This window comes from Rhagoletis pomonella, unplaced genomic scaffold (genome assembly GCF_013731165.1).
Source record: "Rhagoletis pomonella isolate Grant_MI unplaced genomic scaffold, Rhpom_1.0 Rhpom_scaffold_00009, whole genome shotgun sequence".
Taxonomy (NCBI): Eukaryota; Metazoa; Arthropoda; class Insecta; order Diptera; family Tephritidae; genus Rhagoletis; species Rhagoletis pomonella.
The window spans coordinates 23,234,036-23,256,307 of NW_023458563.1; the positions used below are offsets into that span (position 1 = coordinate 23,234,036).

The following is a 22,272-nucleotide window of genomic DNA, read 5'->3' on the forward strand; positions in this document are numbered from 1 at the left end:
CAGCGGTGACAACCCTGCGGAACTTACGCTCACCTATATGAACGTCGGTTGGTATGGGTAGTGCTGTGAAGGCGCCCTCAGTAACATCCGTGAAGCCTTTCCAGTCAGCTTTGGAAAAGTTGATATATGTCCGGTGATCCACGGAAGCAAAGTCGGCAGGTTTATCAATCGAGATGAGTATGGGCAGATGGTCTGATGCTAGGGTCAGCATAGGTCGCCATGATACGCTGTTTAGCAGACCAGCGCTGACAATTGTTAGATCTGGCGAGCTGCAGCAGCTGCCCATAATCCTGGTGGGTGCGTCGTCGTTCATTGTGCAGAATGTCGAATCGTCTATCTGCTCAGCCAGATGTATTCCCCTACGATCATTTGACAGGCTTGAGTGCCAGAGATCGTGGTGCGCGTTGAAGTCACCAACTACCATACGGTTTTCACCTCTGAGTAGCGCACCTATTTCAGGGTGATATCCTGCCGGGCAGCTGGTGACAGGGGGTATGTATACGTTAAATATTTCGAGCTCAACATCGCCTGACCGGATAGCAATACCCTGACATTCCAGGATGGTATCCCTGCGGTCGATGTCTGCTTCAATGAGACGATAATGCACGGTGTCGTCCGTGATGAACGCTAAACCTCCACCATTATCTCGCTCGCCATCTCGACGGTGCACGTTGTATCCGGCGCAATTCAACAGGGTTGCCGTGCAACTTCGTCTCTTGGACCGCAGCTATTAATATTCCATGCCTTCCCATAAAGACAGTTATCTCCTCGATCTTGCTCTGGAGTCCGTTACAGTTAAATTGTAGCACCTTTCTGTGCCTTGGGAGACCGATTGTGATGTGTGCTGTCACTGCTGCTGCAGCTCGCTTCATACCGGCAGGATGCGAAGCGGCTGTTCTAGCCGATGAGCGCGACAGCCTTCGTCAGGCCGATCCCGGAGATCCCCGTATTAGGGACCTCAACGCGGAGATTCGGCAACTAGTGAACGTACATAAGCGGAAGAAGTGGGAGGAGCATCTGAAGATCTGTAACTTCGCATCTGGTGTAAGTAAGCTTTGGTCAACCGTGGGGTCACTGTCCAATCCGACGAAGCACGACGACAGTGGCGAAATTTCTTTCGGCGACCATGCTTCGTCGGACCCGGAGTGATGCGCGAGCTATTTTAGCCGGCAGTTCATACTGCATCCTCCGGTGGACAAATCCAAGCGTCGAGTGACCAGAAGGCTGCACAAACTGCCAACATCTTGTGCCCCCCTTGGTTTACTTGCGGTGAAGCTCAGGTGGCCATCGGGAAGGCGAAAGCCTTCAAAGCCATGGGTCCCGACGGAATATGCATGCTGATGCTGAAAAATTTGGGTCCTGCTGGAGTAGCGTACCTAACGGAGGTCCTCAACTTGTCCATGGCCACTCTCATCATCCCAGACATCTGGAAGGTGGGGAGAGTGGTTCCACTGCTCAAACCGGGGAAACCCGCCAACAAAGGAGATTCTTATCGTCCGATAACACTCCTTTCCCCGGTAGCGAAGACACTCGAGGCCTTGCTACTCCCGTACTTCACAAACCACTTGACCCCAGCGAAGCATCAGCATGGCTTCCGTAAAGTGCACAGTACAACAACAGCACTTAACGCCATAAACATTCAGATAACTCATGGCCTTAACTGTAAACGTCCCTGTGAGAGAACGATTCTAGTAGCGTTGGACACGTCCATAAACCTAGCTGACCCAAGTCGCCAAAAATCAATAAAAATTAGCTAGGAATTAGGTGTCTTTAGGAAATTAACTATTTCTGCATTTCAGAGTTTATGACTAGAGACCTGGTGGCAATCCAGATAATGACGGATCTGTGCGGGAGATCAAGAGCGGTAATAGTCGCATCGGCCTACTATGCAGGCGATTCCGCCATATCACCGGAGGAAATTAAAAGACTGGTAGAGTACAGCCAAAAAAGATGCCTTCCATTGGTCATTGGGTGCGATGCCAACGCGCACAGTGTGCAGTGGGGCAGCACTGACACCAACATTAGAGGTGAGAGATTACTAGAATTTTTACTAAGTAAAGACCTTAGCATCTTTAATGTGGGTAGCAAGCCTACGTTTGTAACTAGGGTAAGAGAGGAAGTTCTAGATATTACTCTCGGGAACAGCTGGGCTGATGATTTGATCTCGGACTGGAGAGTCTCTTCGGAGCCCTCGATGTCGGATCACAGAATCATACAGTTCTCCCTTAAGGCCACTATGAACAGAGGTACACCCAGCAGGAATCCTAGGAAGACTGACTGGGCTAGTTATCATAACTTTTTAGAAACCAATCTAAGTACCATAAAGTTAGAGAACAGGGCGAAACGATGGGTGGAACTGGAGGCAAAGGTTGGCAGCCTAAACGAGGCAATAAGCAATGCTTATGTATCGAGCTGCCGACTAGCAGAACCAAGGGGTCAAAAACGTAACCCATGGTGGAACTCCAAACTCTCAGGCCGCCGGAAAGAGGTCAGGAAACTCTTTAACCGGGCAAAACGGACTGGGAACTGAGACGACTACTCGTCAGCCCTAACCACCTACAACAAAGAGATTCGCGAAGCCAAGAGAAATAGTTTCAGGAGATTCTGTGAAGGCATCAGCTCCACTCCGGAAGCTACGTAAACCTAGCTGACCCATCGTTAAATTTAGGTTTTAAATTTTCCAAATATATGCTAGAATTAGGTGTCTTTTAGGTGTTCTTCAACGCCACCGAAACTAAAAAACACATTTTTGCGAATTTCTAGGAAACCAATGGAGCTACTAAATTGGTTTTAGTGGCGTTGAAGAACACCTAAAAGACACCTAATTCTAGCATATATTTGGAAAATTTAAAACCTAAATTTAACGATGGGTCAGCTAGGTTTACGTAAACCTAGCTGACCCACACATTTTTGCGAATTTCTCGGAAACCAATGGAGCTACTAAATTAGTTTCGGTGGCGTTGAAGAACACCTAAAAGACACCTAATTCCTGCATATATGTATCTCGAAAATTAAAAAAAAAAAATTAAGATTGTTCAGGTAGCTTAACAGCGCTGAGCTAACTGAAAAACACATTTTTGCGAATTTCTCGGAAACCAATGGAGCTACTAAATTAGTTTTAGTGGCGTTGAAGAACACCTAAAAGACACCTAATTCCAGCATATATCTGGAAAATTTAAAACCTAAATTTAACGATGGGTCAGCTAGGTTTACGTAAACCTAGCTGACCCACACATTTTTGCGAATTTCTCGGAAACCAAAGGAACACCTAAATTAATTTTGGAGGCCCTAATTAACACCTAAAAGACACCTAATTCCTAGCTAATTTTTATTGATTTTTGGCGACTTAGGTCAGCTAGGTTTATGGACGTGCGTTGGACCTGTCAAAGGCTTTTGAGACTGTCAGCCATTCCACGCCACTAAAAGATATAGAGGCATCCTCTCTTCCACAGAGGCTCAAACGGTGGTCGGCAAATTATCTGAGTGTTCGACACTCGGCGGTAATGTTTAGAGACAAATCGAGCAAACTTAGAAAAATAAAACAGGGGGTTCCACAGGGTGGTGTCCTTTCCCCACTACTGTTTAACTTTTACATTTCAAAACTCCCACAACCACCAGGAGTCGCGATTGTCTCTTACGCCGACGATTGCTCGGTCATGGCGACTGGGAATGGAATTGATGACTTGTGTTCGAAAGTAAACGGATATCTCTCTGACCTTTCTCGCTTCTTCACTGCAAAGTGTCTAGCCCTCTCCCCTACGAAATCCGCTGCGACCCTGTTCACAACCTGGACGAAGGAGGTCAGGCTACCGCTAGGAATTCACGTCGATGATACACCAGTTCCGACGGTGAATAATCCTAAAATACTCGGAGTAACATTCGACAGCCTGCTCTCCTTCTCCGCGCACACAACCGCTATTGTCAATAAAGTACAGAGCCGCAACAAGGTCCTCAAGTCGCTAGCCGGCAGTACTTGGGGCAAAGGCAAAGAAACGTTGCTGGCAACATACAAGGCTATAGGCCGGCCGGTTGTACACTACGCAGCACCAGTGTGGTCGCCGGGGACTAGTAGGACGCAGTGGACGAAGCTACAGACGGTACAAAATACAGCACTCAGGACAGCGACAGGATGCCTCCTGATGACACCAGAACACCACCTCTACGATGAGGCAAATATGCTCCCAATTAGGGAGCACAACACGATGCTCTGCAAGCAGTTTCTTATTGGGAGCCACACCCTATGGACTGACCCCATAGAGGCTGCACGCTTCTTGGGGCTGCCGTTAGTGGAACTCGACGACAACGACTGAGATATCAGCCGATCTGGGCGGGGTTGTTGTAGCCGCTACAACAACAACAAGGTTTCTGGATCACCTGGTTTTTGCGATATATTTTCAATAAGGATACCAATTTCCGAAAATAAATTTTCTAAACTTTTAAATAATTTTCCTTCAATTACTTGTGAACCAGATTACACTAAACTAGTGCAACACCAAACGGTTCACAGAATGGAAACAAAAGGAGTGCTACATTTCTATAAATCGTCGTCTTGATCCAATAAAATTTTAAATTGCAAAAACAGAATTTGAATTTTTAGTTAATAATAAAAATATAATAATTTAGTTAAAGCAGATATATGTAGACCTTCACACTCTCACATTCCAGTTCCTTAAAAAGAACCAAATGATGGGAGACCTCGTGGATATTACAGAAGACTTAATTGCATTACTATTCCGGATCCTCACTAGCATGATTTGACTACTGATTTAAAGAACAAACAAATATTTTCAAAAAAGGTGGTGAGAGGTGCCACGCCTTTCTCTTACGGCCACTGTCCCTTTAACCACCACCCTTATAGGAAAGTTTCCCCGCAAGTTTTTTTTTCAAACTGAATTGCTAATTTAATTGAAATTTGGGGTACGGTTTATTGTTTTACCAATGATTTCTGGCTATTGTGTTCGAATGGGTGACTCGATCTAAAAAAAATTTACACAAGCTTGCAGTTATTTTTTTTTTTTTGGTCACTAATTTATAAATAGATTCGTTCTGAAGTATACACTTTTTTGTGAATTTCGGATTGAGTTCTACGCAAAAATAGTGTAGATAACGCAGTCCCTCTTCTCAGGCAACACAGAAAGACGAATTTTGCGTGGTAAGGGTTATAATCCCTAAGCGCGGCCAAAGGCTGCCAAGCAGAAAGTGCTACGCAAAATGACTGTGGTCAGCGTAGCAGGAATTGGACTGATGAGGATTATTTTTCCTAAGCGCGGCCAAAGGCCGGCAACACGGAAAGGTAGTCTGCAGAAAAATACTGTTTCCCAAATTTATATTTCTGGTGTCAAATGCTAATTTTAGACCACTTTCCAATGGTTCCCCAGGAGTCTGTGTAAGGTTTCGAGGGGTCGATAAACAGCATATCATAGCGACCGATGCTGACGTTGGCATCAGACCATCTGCCCATAGTCCCTCGCTAGGGCAAGCACCTTGTCGTTGGTGCGGGGGCTTAGCTGTATTGCCGATCAGCCCCTCTCTGGTCTGGGGCATCGTGGACGCGCTCGTCGCTTTTGCGCTACCTTGTCTCCAGATTGGGGCAGCCGGCAAACGGTGACCAAGAACTGCCACCTCCTAATCCAGGGTATTACGCGACACCGTGCCTATTGGACGGTATGCAGCAAGGAGGGAATAAACCGGCTGTATTATAACGGCGCCTCTTCGACACCGGGCCGCAGCAAGGAGTAACGGTGGCCTCACCGCGACATGGGGCGCTGGCCCGGCGGATCAGATGAGATCCCCTTTTAATATTTTGACTGTTGAGCTTGCCTCGTCCAGCAGGCAGTCGTACGGACAAGATGATCACAACTAAAAAACAAAAAACACAAAAACAAACAAAACAAGTGCGAAACCAATCGCAAAAACAGGAACCACCACAGCTACAGCATCAGCAAGAGCTACAACAACAGTAAAAGCTACAAATACACTAGCAGCTACGAAGACTGCAATGTCAGTGGCACAAAAGGCACCGACGGCCAAGCTCGGCAGTACTTTGCTAGGCGAAGGTAAAGGAAAGGCACCAGGCGTAGGGGAAGCTTCCTTGAGAGTCTAACCGAGGAGGAGGCTGCCCTCTTTATCGAACACGCCAGAGAAGATGAGATGCCAAGCACTTGCAGTGACGACGTGGATGGGGCACAGCTTCGTTCAGAAGGCACTAAGGGAACAGAGGCTCTGATCCCAGAAACTAGGCACCGCTCCGCAAGCAGGAACCGAGATGACATTGGGCGTCGCTCCAGGAGTCGTGACCACTCCGGGAGCCATGACCGCTCTGGGAGCCGAGGCCGATCCAAGGGTCGGCATCGCTCGAAGAACAGGCATCGCTCCTGCAGCGCAGGTCTCCTAGTCCGACCTCTTCACACGAGTCAGGGTGGCAGTTGCAAGACAGCAATAAGAGAAGCCGCAGGTGTAGACTGCCTCCACTACCGCCATCCGGTCAACCGGGAGCCCTTGACGACCTCACTCTGAAATAGGTGCGCTACTCAGAGGTGAAAACGGTATCGTAGTTGGTGACTTTAACGCACACCACGATCTTTGGCACTCAAGCCTGTCAAATGATCGTAGGGGAATACATCTGGCTGAGCAGATAGACGATTCGACATTCTGCACAATGAATGACGACGCACCCACCAGGATTATGGGCAGCTGCTGCAGCTTGCCAGATCTAACAATTGGTCTGGTCTGATAAACAGCGTATCATGGCGACCTATGCTGACCATAGCATCAGACCATCTGCCCATAGTCATCTCGATTGATAAAGCTGCCGACTTTGCTTCCGTGGATCACCGGACCTATGTCAACTTTTCTAAAGCTGACTGGAAAGGCTTCGCGGATGTTACTGAAGGCGCCTTCACTGCACTGCCCATACCAACCCATGTTCACGTAGGTGAACGTAAGTTCCGCAGGGTTGTCACTGCTGCTGCAGCTCGCTTCATCCCAGCAGGATGTATTAAGGATCCACATCGGAACTTTCCTGCTGAAGCGGCTGTTCTAGCCGATGAGCGCGACAACCTTCGTCAGGCCGACCACGGAAATCCCCGTATCAGGGATCTCAATTCGGAGATTCGGCAACTTGTGAACGTACATAAGCGGAAGAAATGGGAAGAGCATTTGAAGACCTGTAACTTCGCCTCTGGTGTGAGCAAGCTTTAGTCAACCGTGAGGTCGTTGCCCAACCCGACGAAGCGTGACGACAGAGTCGAAATAGATTATGGTGCCAACGCTTCGTCGGACCCGGAGCGATGCGAGAGCTATTTTAGCCGGCAGTTCATTCTGCATTTTCCGGTGGATAAAGCCAAACGTCGAGTGACCAGAAGGCTGCACAAAATGCAAAAACCCAATGCGCCTCTTGTTTTCACCAGCGGTGAGGTAAGGGTAGCCATCGGGAAGGCGAAAGCCTCCAAAGCCATTGTACCCGACAGAATATGCATGTTGATGCTGAAAAATTTGGGTCCTGCGGGAGTAGCGTACCTAATGGAGGTCCTCAACCTGTCTACGGCCGCTCTCGTCATTCCAAACATCTGGAAAATGGGGAGAGTGGTCCCACTGCTCAAACCGGGGAAACCAGCCAACAAAGAAGTCTTATCGCCCGATAACCCTCCTTTCCCCGGTAGCGAGGCTACTCCCGCATTTTACGAACCACCACCTGACCCCAGCGAAGCATCAGCATGGTTTCTGTAAAGTGCATAACACAACAACAGCACTTAACGCCATAAACACTCAGATAACTCGTGGCCTTAACCGAAACCGCCTCTGTGAGAGAACTATTCTAGTAGCGTTGGACCTGTCCAAGGCGTTCGACACTGTCAGTCATTCAACGCTACTAAAAGTTATAGAGGCCTCCTCACTCCCACAGGGACTCAAGCGGTGGTCGGCGAATTACCTGAGTGGTCGACACTCGTCAGGTTTATTAATCGAGATGACTATTCGCAGATAGATAGATAGTTAGTTGGTTGGGTATGACACTGCGACCAGTAGGTCTATTGTGTCCCTAGCTGATCACAACACCTCAACCAGACCCAGAGTGTCTATAAATTTCGTAATAGACCCCGGGGACTGTGAGAGTATGTTTTCCTGTCTTGGCCAGACGTGCCCTATGCTCCTATACCTCCTGCGCGCAGCGGCCTCACACTCCATAAGAAGGTGTAGAGGAGTCTCTTTGGCCGCATGGCAAAACGACACAGGTCGCTGGACCAGATACCTAATTTATACAGGTGCCCTCTGAGCCTACAGTGTCCCGTCAGAAAACCTGTAATAATTCTTATAATATATATAATATATATTATATTGCTCCCGTAATGCATACACATGCCAGACGTTGAATCTTAGAGAGGGTCTGCGCCTCGCCATTCCCATAGTAGTCCTGGAATACCAAGCCACCGCACCATAAGTCACTATAGGTCTCACTATCATGGTGTACATCCATCTGAGAATCCTCGGAGAATTTACCCGCTAGACGTTTGCACACCATCATCGCTCTCGTGGCCTTAGAGGTGACCGCATCAACATGGGCCCCCCACAGAAGCTTGGAGTCCAGGGTAAGCCCCAGATACTTAACCTCTGTGGCGGCATTGATTATGGCCGCGTCCAAGGTCAAGTTCCTCATCCCCTGGAGCTTTCGTTTCTTGGTGAAGGGGACTATAGCTGTCTTAGAAGGGTTGATATTTAAACCTACGTCTGCACACCACCTTTTTGCAAGGTTAAGACCTCTTTGGACGATGTCACAGAGAGTACTTGCGAACTTCCCTCTAGCGATAATCGCGTACCCTTGGCAGCGGACGCCCTCGTTAGTAAGTATCTGCAGGAGTTCGTCCACAACTAAGCACCACAGGAGAGGAGATACATCGCAGTATCCGTTGATCTCCTCACCCTGTACGCGTGCTGGTTGGAATGCAGAGGGGTTTGTTTCAGAGTGTTAAACCTGATTTCGAGGTCAATAAGTTTCTCCATAGCCTTTAGCATAAAGGATGTGAGACTTATCGGCCTGAATGACTTGGCAAGATAGTAATTTCTCTTACCTACCTTCGGAATGTGAGAGAGTGCTAGACTGTCCATCATAATATCCACAAGATGTGGAAGTAGGAGCTCCCCGCCCTGCCTCAGCAACACTTCCAGTCCGGAGGGGATGGCCTGAACGTACGGAATATCGCGTCCCTGGTGGTGGGAATGGCGTCCAGAAAGTGAGCCGACAGCAGGGCGAGTGCCCTTTCATGTTCAGTACCTGAAAAAGTAGGTTAGGTAGCCTAATAGCCAGCCTAGTCCCTGTGTTGTCTATCGCTAAGGCTTTATGTAGCCTAGCAGCTGCAGGAGTAGATGCGATGTTCTTACAAAAGGTCCTGAAGCTGCTACGCTTGGCCTTTCTTATAGTATTTTATCAGACTGACTGAGTACTCCTTCCAATTCCAGGCGCGATTCGCCCTGTTGAAAAGTCTCGGCACCTCTTTCCTAAGAACTGAGAGTTTCCGTGACCACCAGGGAGACTTAGCTTTCCCCTTTAGCATTGACACGGGACAGCTGGAGCTAAAGGCATCCAAAATAGTGCCGTGCAGCTTGTTGACCCTGCCCTCTAACTCCACACAATCCACCTTTCCATGTTGTGCCTCTACCCTGGTTAAGTTCAACCTAAGTACCTCTTCATATTTACCCCCGTCTGTTTTCCTGGGGTTTCTCTTTGGGTGACCTGTCAGAACCTCAGCTCCCAGTGCAAATCGGATAATCCTGTGATCCGACAGTGCGGGCTCAGATGAGACCCGCCACTAACCGATCAGAGGACTGGCCAGTCTGTTGCTGAGAGTGATGTCAAGTACCTCCTCTCTGACCCTAGTTATGAACGTTGGTTCATTACCGACATTGCGGATGCACAGGTCTTCACTAATAATGTATTCTAATAGGCACTCACCCCTACGGTTTGTGTCCGAGCTGCCCCACTCTATATTGTGGGCGTTCGCATCGCAGCCGAGAATCGCCGGAAGTCGTTTCCTGCGGCAAAATTTCAACAGCTGCTGTACCTCATGAGGCGGCACGTTGGCGTTGTCCCCCAGAAAGTAGGCTGCAGCCAAGACCACCTCCTGTTTCTTCCCGTTAACCTTTAAAGTAGCTATAGTATATATATTATATATATTATAAGAATTATTACAGGTTTTCTGACGGGACACTGTAGGCTCAGAGGGCACCTGTATAAACTAGGTATCTGGTCCAGCGACCTGTGTCGTTTTGCCATGCGGCCAAAGAGACTCCTCTACACCTTCTTATGGAGTGTGAGGCCGTTGCACGCAGGAGGTATAGGAGCATAGGGCACGTCTGGCCAAGACAGGAAAACATACTCTCACAGTCCCCGGGGTGTATTACGAAATTTATAGACACTCTGGGTCTGGTTGAGGTGTTGTGATCAGCTAGGGACACAATAGACCTACTGGTCGCAGTGCCATACCCAACCAACTAACTATCTATCTATCTGCGAATAGTCATCTCGATTAATAAACCAGCCGACATTGCTTCCGCGGAACACCGGACCTATGTCAAGTTTTCAAAAGCCGACTGGAAAGGCTTCGCGAATGTTACTAAAAAAACCTTCACTGCACTACCCACACCAACCGGCGTTCACGTACGTGAGCGTAAATTCCACAGGGTTTTCATTGCTGCTGCAGCCCGCTTAGTTCCAGCAGGCTGTATTTCAGATCCCCGTCCGCATTTCCCTGCTGAAGCGGCTGTCCTAGCCGATGAGCGTGACAACCTTCGTCAGGCCGATCCCGGAAATCCCCGTATCAGGGATCTTAACTCGGAAATTCGGCAACTTGTGAACGTACATACGCGGACGAAGTGGGAAGAGCATCTGAAGACCTGCATATACGCATCTGGTGTGAGTAAGCTTTGTGCAACCGTGGTCATTGTCCAACCCGACGAAGCGTGACGACTGAGTTCAATAACCCTCTCCCCTACAAAATTCTCAGTAACACTCTTTACCACCTGGACGAAGGAGCTCACACTACAACTGGGATTTCACGTCGATACCAACCAATTTCGACGGTGAACAACCCGAATATACTCGGTGTAACCTTCAACAGTCTGCTCTCCTTCGCGGCGCATACAACCGCAATTGTCAACAAAGTGCAAAGCCGCAACAAGTTCCTCAAGTCGCTAGGCTAGCCGGCAGCACCTGGGGGAAAGATAAATAAACGTTGCTGGCAACGTAAAAGACAGTTGGCCGGCCAGTTCTGAACCATATAGCGCCTGTGTAGTTACCGCAGACCTGCCAAAACACGGCACTCAGGACAGCGGCAGGATGCTTTCCGATGTCGCCGCAACATCACCTGCACGACGAGACCCATATACTCGCCGTTAAGGAGCATAACACAATGCTCTGCAAACAGATTCTAGGTGGGAGCCACAGACGTGGCCACCCAAATAGAGGTTCATCGCACAACCTCTGGACCCGACAGCTTATCTACAAGCCTTGAAATTTACTATATCTGTGCACTAATTTATTAAAGTAAAAGTGAACTTTAGCGGAACCAGGCGTCCAACTCCTTTTTGCGTAGGCGGCCTTCGGCAGCACTTAGGGATTATAACCCTCAGGCAGTAGAATTCTCCTTTCTGTGTTGCCAAAGAAGGGGGACTGAACACCTTTTGCAGAGAACAACTTTCATTTACTCCATTTATTTGCGTCAAATTCATAAAAACTTGGTGCGAAAAGTGCAAAGTGCAAGTGTTATTTGCGAATAACTCTTAAATTAATTAAAAATCTTAATCTAATCCTGGTTCCCGTAAAGTGCACTACTACCTTTATTAATAATGTCGGTTGGAAATATGGTATTTTTTGCAAATTTCCGAGCTGAGCTGTCAAACAAAAAATATCCAATTAATATCTCTGCAAAAGGTGTTCAGCCCCTCTTCTTCGGCAACACAGGAAGCAGAATTCTATTCAGTGAGGGTTGTAATCAGTGTTGCCAAGCCAAAAATGTATCCAAATGTATCCAATTTTCTTTTTTTACATATACATCTCATAATTTGTAAGAAAACCAAACATTTTCATAAAAAAGACATAATTTAACCCGTCTTAAGGACTTGGAATACATGTGCATAAAATGAAACATTTGTAATTTTAATTTATAAAGTACATTTTTTGTGCATAAGTATTTTGCAAAGTAAATATAATAAATAGCAAGTACACTCTAAAAAGAGCATGCAAAACTACTACTGAAAAGTATCTATTTTTCAACAAGAATCTGTATAAATATACGTATAAGATGTTCAGTATTTGATTTTGAACTTGAGATCTTTAAAATATACACATAAATACACATATATAGAATGTTTAAAATTGCAAAAATTTTCAAACTACAAATACATTTGAGTAGTCTACTTGCAAAGTGCGCTATGTAAATTTTTTCGATTCTTAGTTTTTGGCGGATTACGTACCAGTATTTAAAGTAGTTTCATGTCCACTAACAACGGAGTGCAAAATCTTTTTATATTCTGAAAAAATAGCATCAAATGTTAAGTCTTCTTCCAAAAGTCGCTATCATACTTATTTATGAACTTTCAAAAGTATCAATCTTCTGATGAACTTAGAAAGCTGCTTTAGGTCGTATAGACTGTTAATGTTATCTTATGACATGTTATGTTATGTTATAATTTTATAAGGCTCCTATTTATCCAAATTTTCAGGTAATAATAAAAAGGATTCAATTTAAATGTTAATTGTTGTCGTAGTCGCTTTTTCAAATTTATGGCTTTCTATTATAAAATCACATAACGCTGTTTGCAAGTGGACTACTCATTTCCTACTAATAATAAACATTACTTTATTTTAAACATGTTATGTGTCATTTTGCTCTTGCGACAAATTTGGTATGTAAGAGTAAACAGGCAATGATTCATTTTATTACACGGCGTGCGAATTTGCACACATTAAAAGAGGAAACTGGTTACCTCTCTTAATATGCGCAAATAAACAAAATTTTTTTAGTGTATTTAAAGTCTTTTTAGTAAAATTCATAAAAGTCTCCTTAAATAAATCAAAGTTAGTTTTTTAAACTACATTGAAATCTTCTTTCTTTTTAAATTAACAAATGAAAATATGTGATATGAAAGAGATTACTACAGAAAGAGTATAATTTACTTTATATACATATGTATACCGTCGTTTAAAGTACAAAACCGCGTATCGTCATTCTGCAAAATCGCGTAACTGACATTTGCTGCCAAAAATTGGATTCGCTCACACAAGCTCCTGGCTCAATCCTTATCCATTTGTCCTGAAATATACTAGTCAGAAATGCGATTGCTTTATAAAAAAGAGAACCATTTTGAAATATAAGTGTTTTTACTCTAGAAAATAATTTACGCAACGTCACATACGCGGTTTTGCTTTTTGTTGATACGCGGTTTTGTACTTTAAACGACGATATGTATATTAAGAAAGCACCCTTTAAGCTAATTAAAGCAATTGCGCGTATACCTATTTTGGTGAGATCTCTTCATATGTTCATTGCTTCGTTCACAAAAAATAAAATGCTTTAATTTCACGCTTAAGTAGCGATTCTTTATACGTTCAGAAAACGTAATGCTTTCTACCATCTTTAATGAAAATCGATTTTTGAACGAAAAAAACTTTATAGGAAATATAAAATTTTGGCCTATTTAAAAAAGTATCCACAGTTATACTGACCGGAAAAAATAAGTACCCCGCAAAAATTCGTCTAAAAATGTATCCAATTGGATCTATTTAGATCCAAGCGGCCTCCCTGGTTATAATACAAAAGCAAAGCACAGCGAACGGACGTGTTTTGGACTGCTCCGAAATAGTTTATAAATTGTGATATTTTGAAACTCAAAACGGAAAGGAAAAATATCGAATGTGTAACATTGGATAAAACAATTTCATTCAGTTAAGTTTCGGAGTCGATAATGCAACCCTGCTCCTACTAGTTTAAGTAAATTATTGTAATGCAACCCTGTAAAGAAAATGAATAAAGAGAAAAGGAGGAAGATGGCGGTCACTTCCTTTTGGGCGAAAGAATAGAGGACACGCATTAATTGACTAAAAATTCAATCCGCGGTAATCCGCTAGCTAAATCCAAGGTAAATAGCAATTTTACAGCTCAGGTGTTGGGTTATTACCCCGATCATCGAATTTCATCAATAATTTCAAACAATCACGAGAAATGGCCAACCCACGCGAGGATATAACCAAGGCCTTACAACAAGCTGGTGTGGCGTTCCCACCCTCAGCCACGACGCAACAGCTACGTAAACTTCTGCTAAACGTGGTTTGTGATAATAGGAACACCACTACCTTTGCCGATACCGCTGATGCCGCATTTACTGCCTCAACCAACACTGCCGGCACCATTGCCGACATTGCCGTCACCGCTGCCACCACCGCTTATACCGCCGCCACCACCGCTTATACCGCCGCCACCACCGCTTATACCGCCGCCACCAACGCTGCCGTCACTACCGCTGTCAATACCGCTTCCATCACTACCGCCGCCGCCGCCACCGCTGCCAACACTACCGCCGCCGCCGCCTCCGCTGATTCTGCCGCCACCACCACCGCTGATACTGCCTATTCCACTGCCGATACCGCCGTCTCTATCGCCAATAACACTGCCGCTCTGGTATCTGAGAATGCCACTGAAATAGCCAGGTCAGTACTCACTGAACTAAACGCCGAAGTGACGGCCCTTAAAAAGCGCTTGGAAATACTTACGCTACGCAGACAGATAGAAGAACTGGAGCGCCCTCCCAATAGTAGACGACAAGGTCGCCTGGAATTCGGCGATATTGAGCACGCTCTGCCTAAATTTAATGGCGACGACGTAGCCTATCACGTTCGCCATTTTCTGCGAGATTTTGAGGAAATAATGGAGTCCTCAGGGGCTGACGACAATTTTCGCTTGCTTGCCCTGCGCCGATCCCTAACAGGCACAGCGAAGGTATTTTTATCGACCACGGCCGCCCTAAATTACCAGGCGCTAAAAGCAGCGCTATCAAGCGAATTCGACGCGGGAATCACAAGGCAAGAAGTGTACAAAATGCTGTCGCAGCGACGCTGGAAGAGGAAAGAGGAGACGCTCCACTGCTACACGCTAACCATGCAGGCCATTGCGAAGCGCGCCAATATCGCCGATACGGAGCTGATAGACTTCATAATAGACGGCATCGGGAACACTACCCCGCATGCCCACATCCTGATGACGGCACGAAGCGTAGAGGAATTAAAAACCCTTATAAACCGGTACCAACACAAATATTTCGTGACCGGGGCGGTGCAGCCATCTAACCAGCGGCAGACAACGGCGCCGAAACAAACGGACGATTCGAAGCTGAAGTGTTTCAACTGCTCCCGGAACGGGCACATAAAACCAAACTGCCCATTCCCACTAAGACCGGATGGTTCCTGCTTCAGGTGCTGGAAGATGGGCCACGACCATCGCTCATGTCCATATCCAGCAAAGCTTCTGAAGAGACGCGAAGTAGCCACTGTCGCCGAGGATGAAGACGACCAACCAGGTGCAATTGGCGCTTTTAACTCTGTGAGTATAGCTTTTAAGACAGTTACGGTTCCAATTACTTATAAGGTAACCTCTCTTTTCGAAACTGGCAGTCCGATTAGTTTTGTAAAGGCATCACTGGTCCCAAAACAACTAGGGAAAAAACATATGGTTGATAGAGGCCCCAGTTATAAAGGCATCGGTGGAAGCAAAATTAAAATACTTTATAAAATGAAATGTACAATTGAATTCTTGAACAAAAAAAAACGAAATTGAATTAAATGTTATTGAAGACAAAAGCATAAATTTGCCAGTTATTTTGGGACGTGATTTCCTCAATAAGTTTAACATTTGTCTGACTAGCGCAACAGATAGTTCCACTAAGAAAAAATTGCTCGAAATAAGAAATGTTAACGACCATAGTTTGTATAAGTCTGAGAAGTTTGTAACTGATCCCAACGCACACTTCCCTATGACGGAGTGATCGAGGCCCATCGAATGAGAACGTGGCGGCAGCAACCGGAAGTGTGCGTTGAGGATACAGATCAGGACCCATTAGCGATTAGTTGAGTGATTTTATTCTGATCGAGGCCGATCTTGTGTCAGGTTTGGCCGAGTTGTAACATTGGATAAAACAATTTCATTCAGTTAAGTTTCGGAGTCGGTAATGCAACCCTGCTCCTACTAGTTTAAGTAAATTATTGTAATGCAACCCTGTAAAGAAAATGAATAAAGAGAAAAGGAGGAAGATGGCGGTCACTTCCTTTTGAGCGAAAGAATAGAGGAAACGCATTAATTGACTAAAAATTCAATCCGCGGTAATCCGCTAGCTAAATCCAAGGTAAATAGCAATTTTACAAATGTGAATGTTTCCCTACAACGTCGTGTGTTGTGTTTGGAAGCGGGTTTTAAAGATAAAAAATGATAGTGACACTAATTTTTAAAACAAAAATCTGCGGTGATTACTACAAAAGCCCGGGAACTGTTTTTGCCGTGAAATAAGCAAACCAGTGAAAAGAGGACCGAAGGCGACTTAGTGTATACAAACGGGCAACAACAAGGCGATATGCCCGACAGCGACAAGTGCAAAGGCGCAATACGGGGAGAGACGTTGTTTCGGTGCGAAGGAGTGTGCGGAAGAGCTTATCACTCAGAAACAAAATGCTCGGGCATAGACAGTTTTAAAGCAACAGTGATTGGGACGCATCCAATAGTTAAATTCATTTGTGTGGAGTGCGTTACATACATACACAATGTTGATTTAGTTATACGTGATATTCAAGAAAATGTGCACAAAAACAACACATACTTCAGAGAATATAAAAGTGAGTTTGAAGAAGCGTTAAAAACAAACCAAATGGAAATGAAACAACTACTGGTGGAAATGGAAAAACGGTACAACGAAAGAATCGAAGCTCTAAGAGCACAGTACGAAGAGTTTTCCAAAAAAGCAGTGGAGGTTACCAAGGTAAGGGAGGCAGCAGAGCAGCTAAGAAAACAAACAGAGGCGATCGGGAAAGAGAACGTAAAATTCTGCAACGAAATGAGGAAAATGGTAAAGGAAAATAATAACGACATACGACAGCAAATGTCATATGCAAACGCGGTAAAATTGAACAAGCAAGCAACCAAGGAAGTACCGGAAATAACGAAGCGAACTCCTATTATTGTGAAGCCAAAAACAAAACAAAATAGTGAAACAACTAAAATGGATTTGAACAGCAAAATTAACCCTGAAGATATCCAATATCAAAACTGGTAAAAATGGAATAATGGTTACTGAAAGTGCAAATGAAGTAAAGCGAGACAAAATTAAATCAATAATGGAGAAGAATATAAGTGATAAATACGAAATTAAAATACCGCAAACTTACAGACCAAAGTTCGTAATAACAGGGATGAATTTTGAGATACGATAACGAACTCATCGATTGCTTAAGAAAACAAAATAAATGCTTAGAAAAAGGTGACATGAAGATTAAAAAACAATATGTTATAAAGGGAAAGCACAATAAATACCATAATGCAATAGTTGAGACTACTGAAGAGTTCTTTGCGAACGCCTTTAAGCAAGAAAAAATCAACGTAGGATGGGAACGTTGCAAATTATTTGATGCAATTGACGTTACAATGTGCTTTAAATGTAAGAGTTACAACCACAAAGCTGCAGAGTGCAAAAATGAAGAAATTTGTGGACAATGCCTGGGAAAACATCGAACAAAACTCGACGAAAAAAAGAAAAGAATAGGATATTAGCAGCTAACGATAAGTGAACTGAAAACACCTTCTGAAGGCAACGGGAAACCACTGAGGGAATATCTTCCCAAGAAAATTACATACATACATGAACCAAATAATCGGACAACTAAACATAATAATACAATGCAAATAGCAACGTGGAGCGTACGCAGTTTATACGAAGCTCGCAAATTAGACAACACTATTAAAGAATTTAAAAGACTAAAAATAGATATACTTGGCATAAGTGAGACATGGTGGCCGCTAAACGGGCAAATACAACAAGACGGCGTAAAACTTTATTATTCCGGAAATGAAACACAAAGACACAGAAACGGAGTAGGTATAATGATGAACAAAAAATGTTACGATAACGTTAAAGTGGTTCCGTTCTCTGATAGATTAATGCTTATAAAATTAAAAGGAAAACCAATTAACCTTAATATAATACAAGTTTATTCCCCAACCGCTGATTGTACTGAAGACGAGATAGAAGATTTTTATTCAGACTTAAACGCTATAATAAAAACAACAAAGAAACACGAAATTAATATACTAATGGGAGATTTCGAAGCCAAAGTAGGTAAAGAAGCAAACAATAAACGTAACAGGTGAATTTGGACTAGGCGGCCGTAATGAACGTGGAATCCATTCCCACGACAGCCGGTTCTACGTACCGGAATGACTCGGGTTTCACCCGACCAAGGGCTGTTGTTTCGGCGATCTAACCCCGTTTAGGTCGGCGAAGTATCTCAGAAGTTGTCCGTCCATAGGGCAACATTCACTACGCATTCTCCTACTCAGGGCTGGCATCGAGTCAAACCCTGGGCCAGAAATATACACCTGCTGTGTATGCCGAAGACGATTACACCACAACTCCACCTCAGTCAAGTGTAATGCCTGCGAGGGGTGGAGTCACCTCAGGGTCTGCTCGGGACTACGGACACACAGACGTCTTACGTGGCCCCCTGTTGCTCAAACAGAGCAGCCTCCACGGCAAACGATAGTCCGCCCGTGCAGCCCCACACACTCACACAGCAACCACACACAGTCGCCACTACACAACAACATAATAACACCACAGACCGTACCACAGCCACCACAGACCACATAACTCACACAACCGCACCACCACCCACACGCCGCCGCCAACAACTCCTGGTTCCCCCTACAATCTGCACGGTATGTCAGACCAGAATATTCCGTAATGTGACATCAGTCAAGTGCAACACCTGCCTTGGCTAGTGCCACTTTAGGGCATGTTCAGGTCTGCGTACCACGCGAGATTGGACGGAGGAGCACCTGAAGACTTGTAATTTCACCTCTGGTGTGAGCAAGCTTTGGTCAACCGTGAGGTCATTGTCTAATCCGACGAAGCACGACGACAGAGTCGAAATTTCCTTCGGCGACCATGCTTCGTCGGACCCGGAGAGATGCGCGAGCTATTTTAGCCGGCAGTTCATACTGCATCCTCCGGTAGACAAAGCCAAGCGTCGAGTGACCAGAAGGCTGCACAAACTGCCAACAAATTGTGCCCCCCTTGCTTTCACTTGCGGTGAAGTTCAGGTGGCCATCGGGAAGGCGAAAGCCTCCAAAGCCATGGGTCCCGACGGAATATGCATGCTGATGCTGAAAAATTTGGGTCCTGTGGGGGTAGCGTACCTAACGGAGGTCCTCAACCTGTCAATGGCCACTCTCATCATCCCAGACATCTGGAAGGTGGGGAGAGTGGTCCCACTGCTCAAACCGGGGAAACCCGCCAACAAAGGAGATTCGTATCGTCCGATTACACTCCTTTCCCCGGTAGCGAAGACACTTGAGGCCTTGCTACTCCCGTACTTCACAAACCACCTGACCCCAGCGAAGCATCAGCATGGTTTCCGTAAAGTGCACAGTACAACAACAGCACTTAACGCCATAAACACTCAGATAACTCGTGGCCTTAACCGCAACCGTCCCTGTGAGAGAACGATTCTAGTAGCGTTGGACTTGTCAAAGGCGTTTGACACCGTCTGCCATTCCACGCTGCTAGAAGATATAGAGACCTCCTCTCTCCCACAGAGGCTCAAACGGTGGTCGGCAAATTATCTGAGTGGTCGACATTCGTCGGTAACATTTAGAGACAAAACGAGTAAGCAGCGAAAAATAAAACAGGGGGTTCCTCAGGGTGGTGTCCTTTCCCCGCTACTGTTTAACTTTTATATTTCAAAGCTTCCTCAACCACCAGAGGGAGTCTCGATTGTCTCCTATGCCGACGACTGCTCGATCATGGCGAGTGGGAATGGAATTGATGACCTGTGTTTGAAAGTAAACGGCTATCTCTCCGAACTTTCTCGCTTCTTCACTGCAAAGTGTCTAGCCCTCTCCCCTACGAAATCCTCCGCGACCCTGTTCACAACCTGGACGAAGGAGGTCAGGCTACCGCTGGGGATTCACGTCGATGACACACCAATTCCGACGGTGAATAACCCCAAAATACTCGGAGTAACATTCGACAGCCTGCTCTCCTTCTCTGCGCACTCAAACGCTATTGTCAATAAAGTACAGAGCCGCAACAAGGTCCTCAAGTCGCTAGCCGGCAGTACTTGGGGCAAAGACAAAGAAACGTTGCTGGCAACATACAAGGCAATAGGCCGGCCGGTTTTGAACTACGCAGCGCCAGTGTGGTCGCCAGGGACTAGTAGCACGCAGTGGACGAAGCTACAGACGGGACAAAATACGGCACTTAGGACAGCGACGGGATGCCTCCTGATGTCGCCAGAACATCACTTGCACGGCGAGGCGCAAATGCTCCCAGTTAAGGAGCACAACATAATGCTCTGCAAGCAGTTCCTGATCGGGAGCCACAGAAGTGGCCACCCAAACAGACAGCTGCTTGCAGAGGAGCCCTCGCCTAGGCACGTCAGGAGGCATCTATATGAACTGACGGACGAAGTCCAGAGGTTCATTAAGCAACCTCTGGACCCGACAGCGTACAGACAGGCCCTGAACGTCATTCACAGGGACTCAGTCTCGAGTTATGTAGACTCTAGACCTGTGAATGCCGTTCTAGGCATACCACCCCCGGACATTGACGAGACAGAGCTTCATCTGCCTCGGGAGACACGCACTACACTTGCTCAACTTCGCTCCGGCTACTGCAGCAGGTTAAATTCCTACTTGAGTAGGCTGAATGAGGATGTGCCGAACGAATGTCCGGCATGCCGAGAGACCCCACATGACTCGAACCATCTCTTCGCATGCCCGGAAAACCCGACAACCCTAACGGCCCTGTCCCTGTGGACAGATCCCACAGAAGCTGCACGCTTCCTAGGGTTGCCGTTAGTGGAACTTGACGACAACGACTGAGATACCAACCGATCTGGGCGGGGTTGTTGTAGCCGCTACAACAACAACAACAACGTGGAAATCTACTAATTCAATTTTGTCAGGAAGAAGACTACATTATAAGCAATACAATATAAGCAATAAGCAATACATTCCCACGACAGCCGGTTCTACGTACCGGAATGACTCGGGTTTTACCCGACCAAGGGCTGTTGTTTCGCCGATCTAACCCCGTTTAGGTCGGCGAAATCCATCAAACGTTGCTAGATCCTAGGGCTACCTTCTCCGCACCCTTCTGCTCAGGGCTGGCATAGAGGCAAACCCAGGGCTAGAAATCTACACCTGCTGCGTATGCCAGAGACGACTGCATACAAACTCCACCTCGGTCAGGTGCAATGCCAGTGACGGGTGGAGTCACCTCCGTAACTGCTCGGGCCTGCGTTCGTACCGGCAATGGACCACGTCGTTCGGGGCCCCATGCTCCACGGCAAACCACCACCCGCCTGGGCAGCACACAATCAACACACCCACACCCCAACACAACACAACAATAGACACACAAACAAACACAATAGCACCCACACACCGCCGCCGGCAACTCCTAGTCCCTCCGACAATCTGCTCTGTTTGTCAGTCCAGAATATACCGTAACGTGACATCAGTCAAGTGCAACTCTTAATAGCTAACAATTGTCAGCGCTGGTCTGATAAACAGCGTATCATGGCGACCTATGCTGACTCTAGCATCAGACCATCTGCCCATAGTCATCTCGATCGATAAACCTGCCGACTTTGCTTCCGTGGATCACCGGACTTATGTCAACTTTTCCAAAGCTGACTGGAAAGGCTTCACGGATGTTACTGAGGACGCCTTCACTGCACTACCCATACCAACCGACGTTCATGTAGGTGAACGTAAGTTCCGCAGGGTTGTCACCGCTGCTGCAGCTCGCTTCATCCCAGCAGGATGTATTAAGGATCCACGTCCGAATTTTCCTGCCGAAGCGGTTGTTCTAGCTGATGAGCGCGACAACCTTCGTCAGGCCGATCCCGGAAATCCCCGTATTAGGGATCTCATTTCGGAGATTCAGCAACTTGTGAAGACCTGCAACTTCGCCTCTGGTGTGAGCAAGCTTTGGTCAACCGTGAGGTCGTTGTCCAAC

At 46.1% G+C, this 22,272-nt stretch overlaps 2 protein-coding genes across 5 annotated transcripts in view; one reads left to right on the forward strand and one right to left on the reverse strand.

Annotated features, from left to right (window-relative positions):
* Nucleotides 1-22,272, reverse strand: part of LOC118745642 (polycomb protein PHO) — a 189,190-nt gene that overhangs the window by 157,063 nt on the left and 9,855 nt on the right. The window lies entirely within an intron of this gene.
* Nucleotides 14,690-17,368, forward strand: LOC118745643. Of its 2 annotated transcripts, none has more exons than XM_036479181.1 (2): nucleotides 14,690-15,587; nucleotides 15,659-17,368. In XM_036479181.1, the coding sequence occupies exon 2, from the start codon at nucleotides 16,612-16,614 to the stop codon at nucleotides 17,305-17,307; it is 696 nt and encodes a 231-aa protein (XP_036335074.1). In that variant the 5' UTR covers nucleotides 14,690-15,587; nucleotides 15,659-16,611; the 3' UTR covers nucleotides 17,308-17,368. Both variants share the same exon structure in this region, with proteins under 2 accessions (XP_036335074.1, XP_036335075.1).

Bases quoted from the DNA above. Each gene is read 5' to 3' on its own strand.
- LOC118745643 (XM_036479181.1), top strand. From the start codon at position 16,612: ATGCCCGACAGCGACAAGTGCAAAGGCGCAATACGGGGAGAGACGTTG.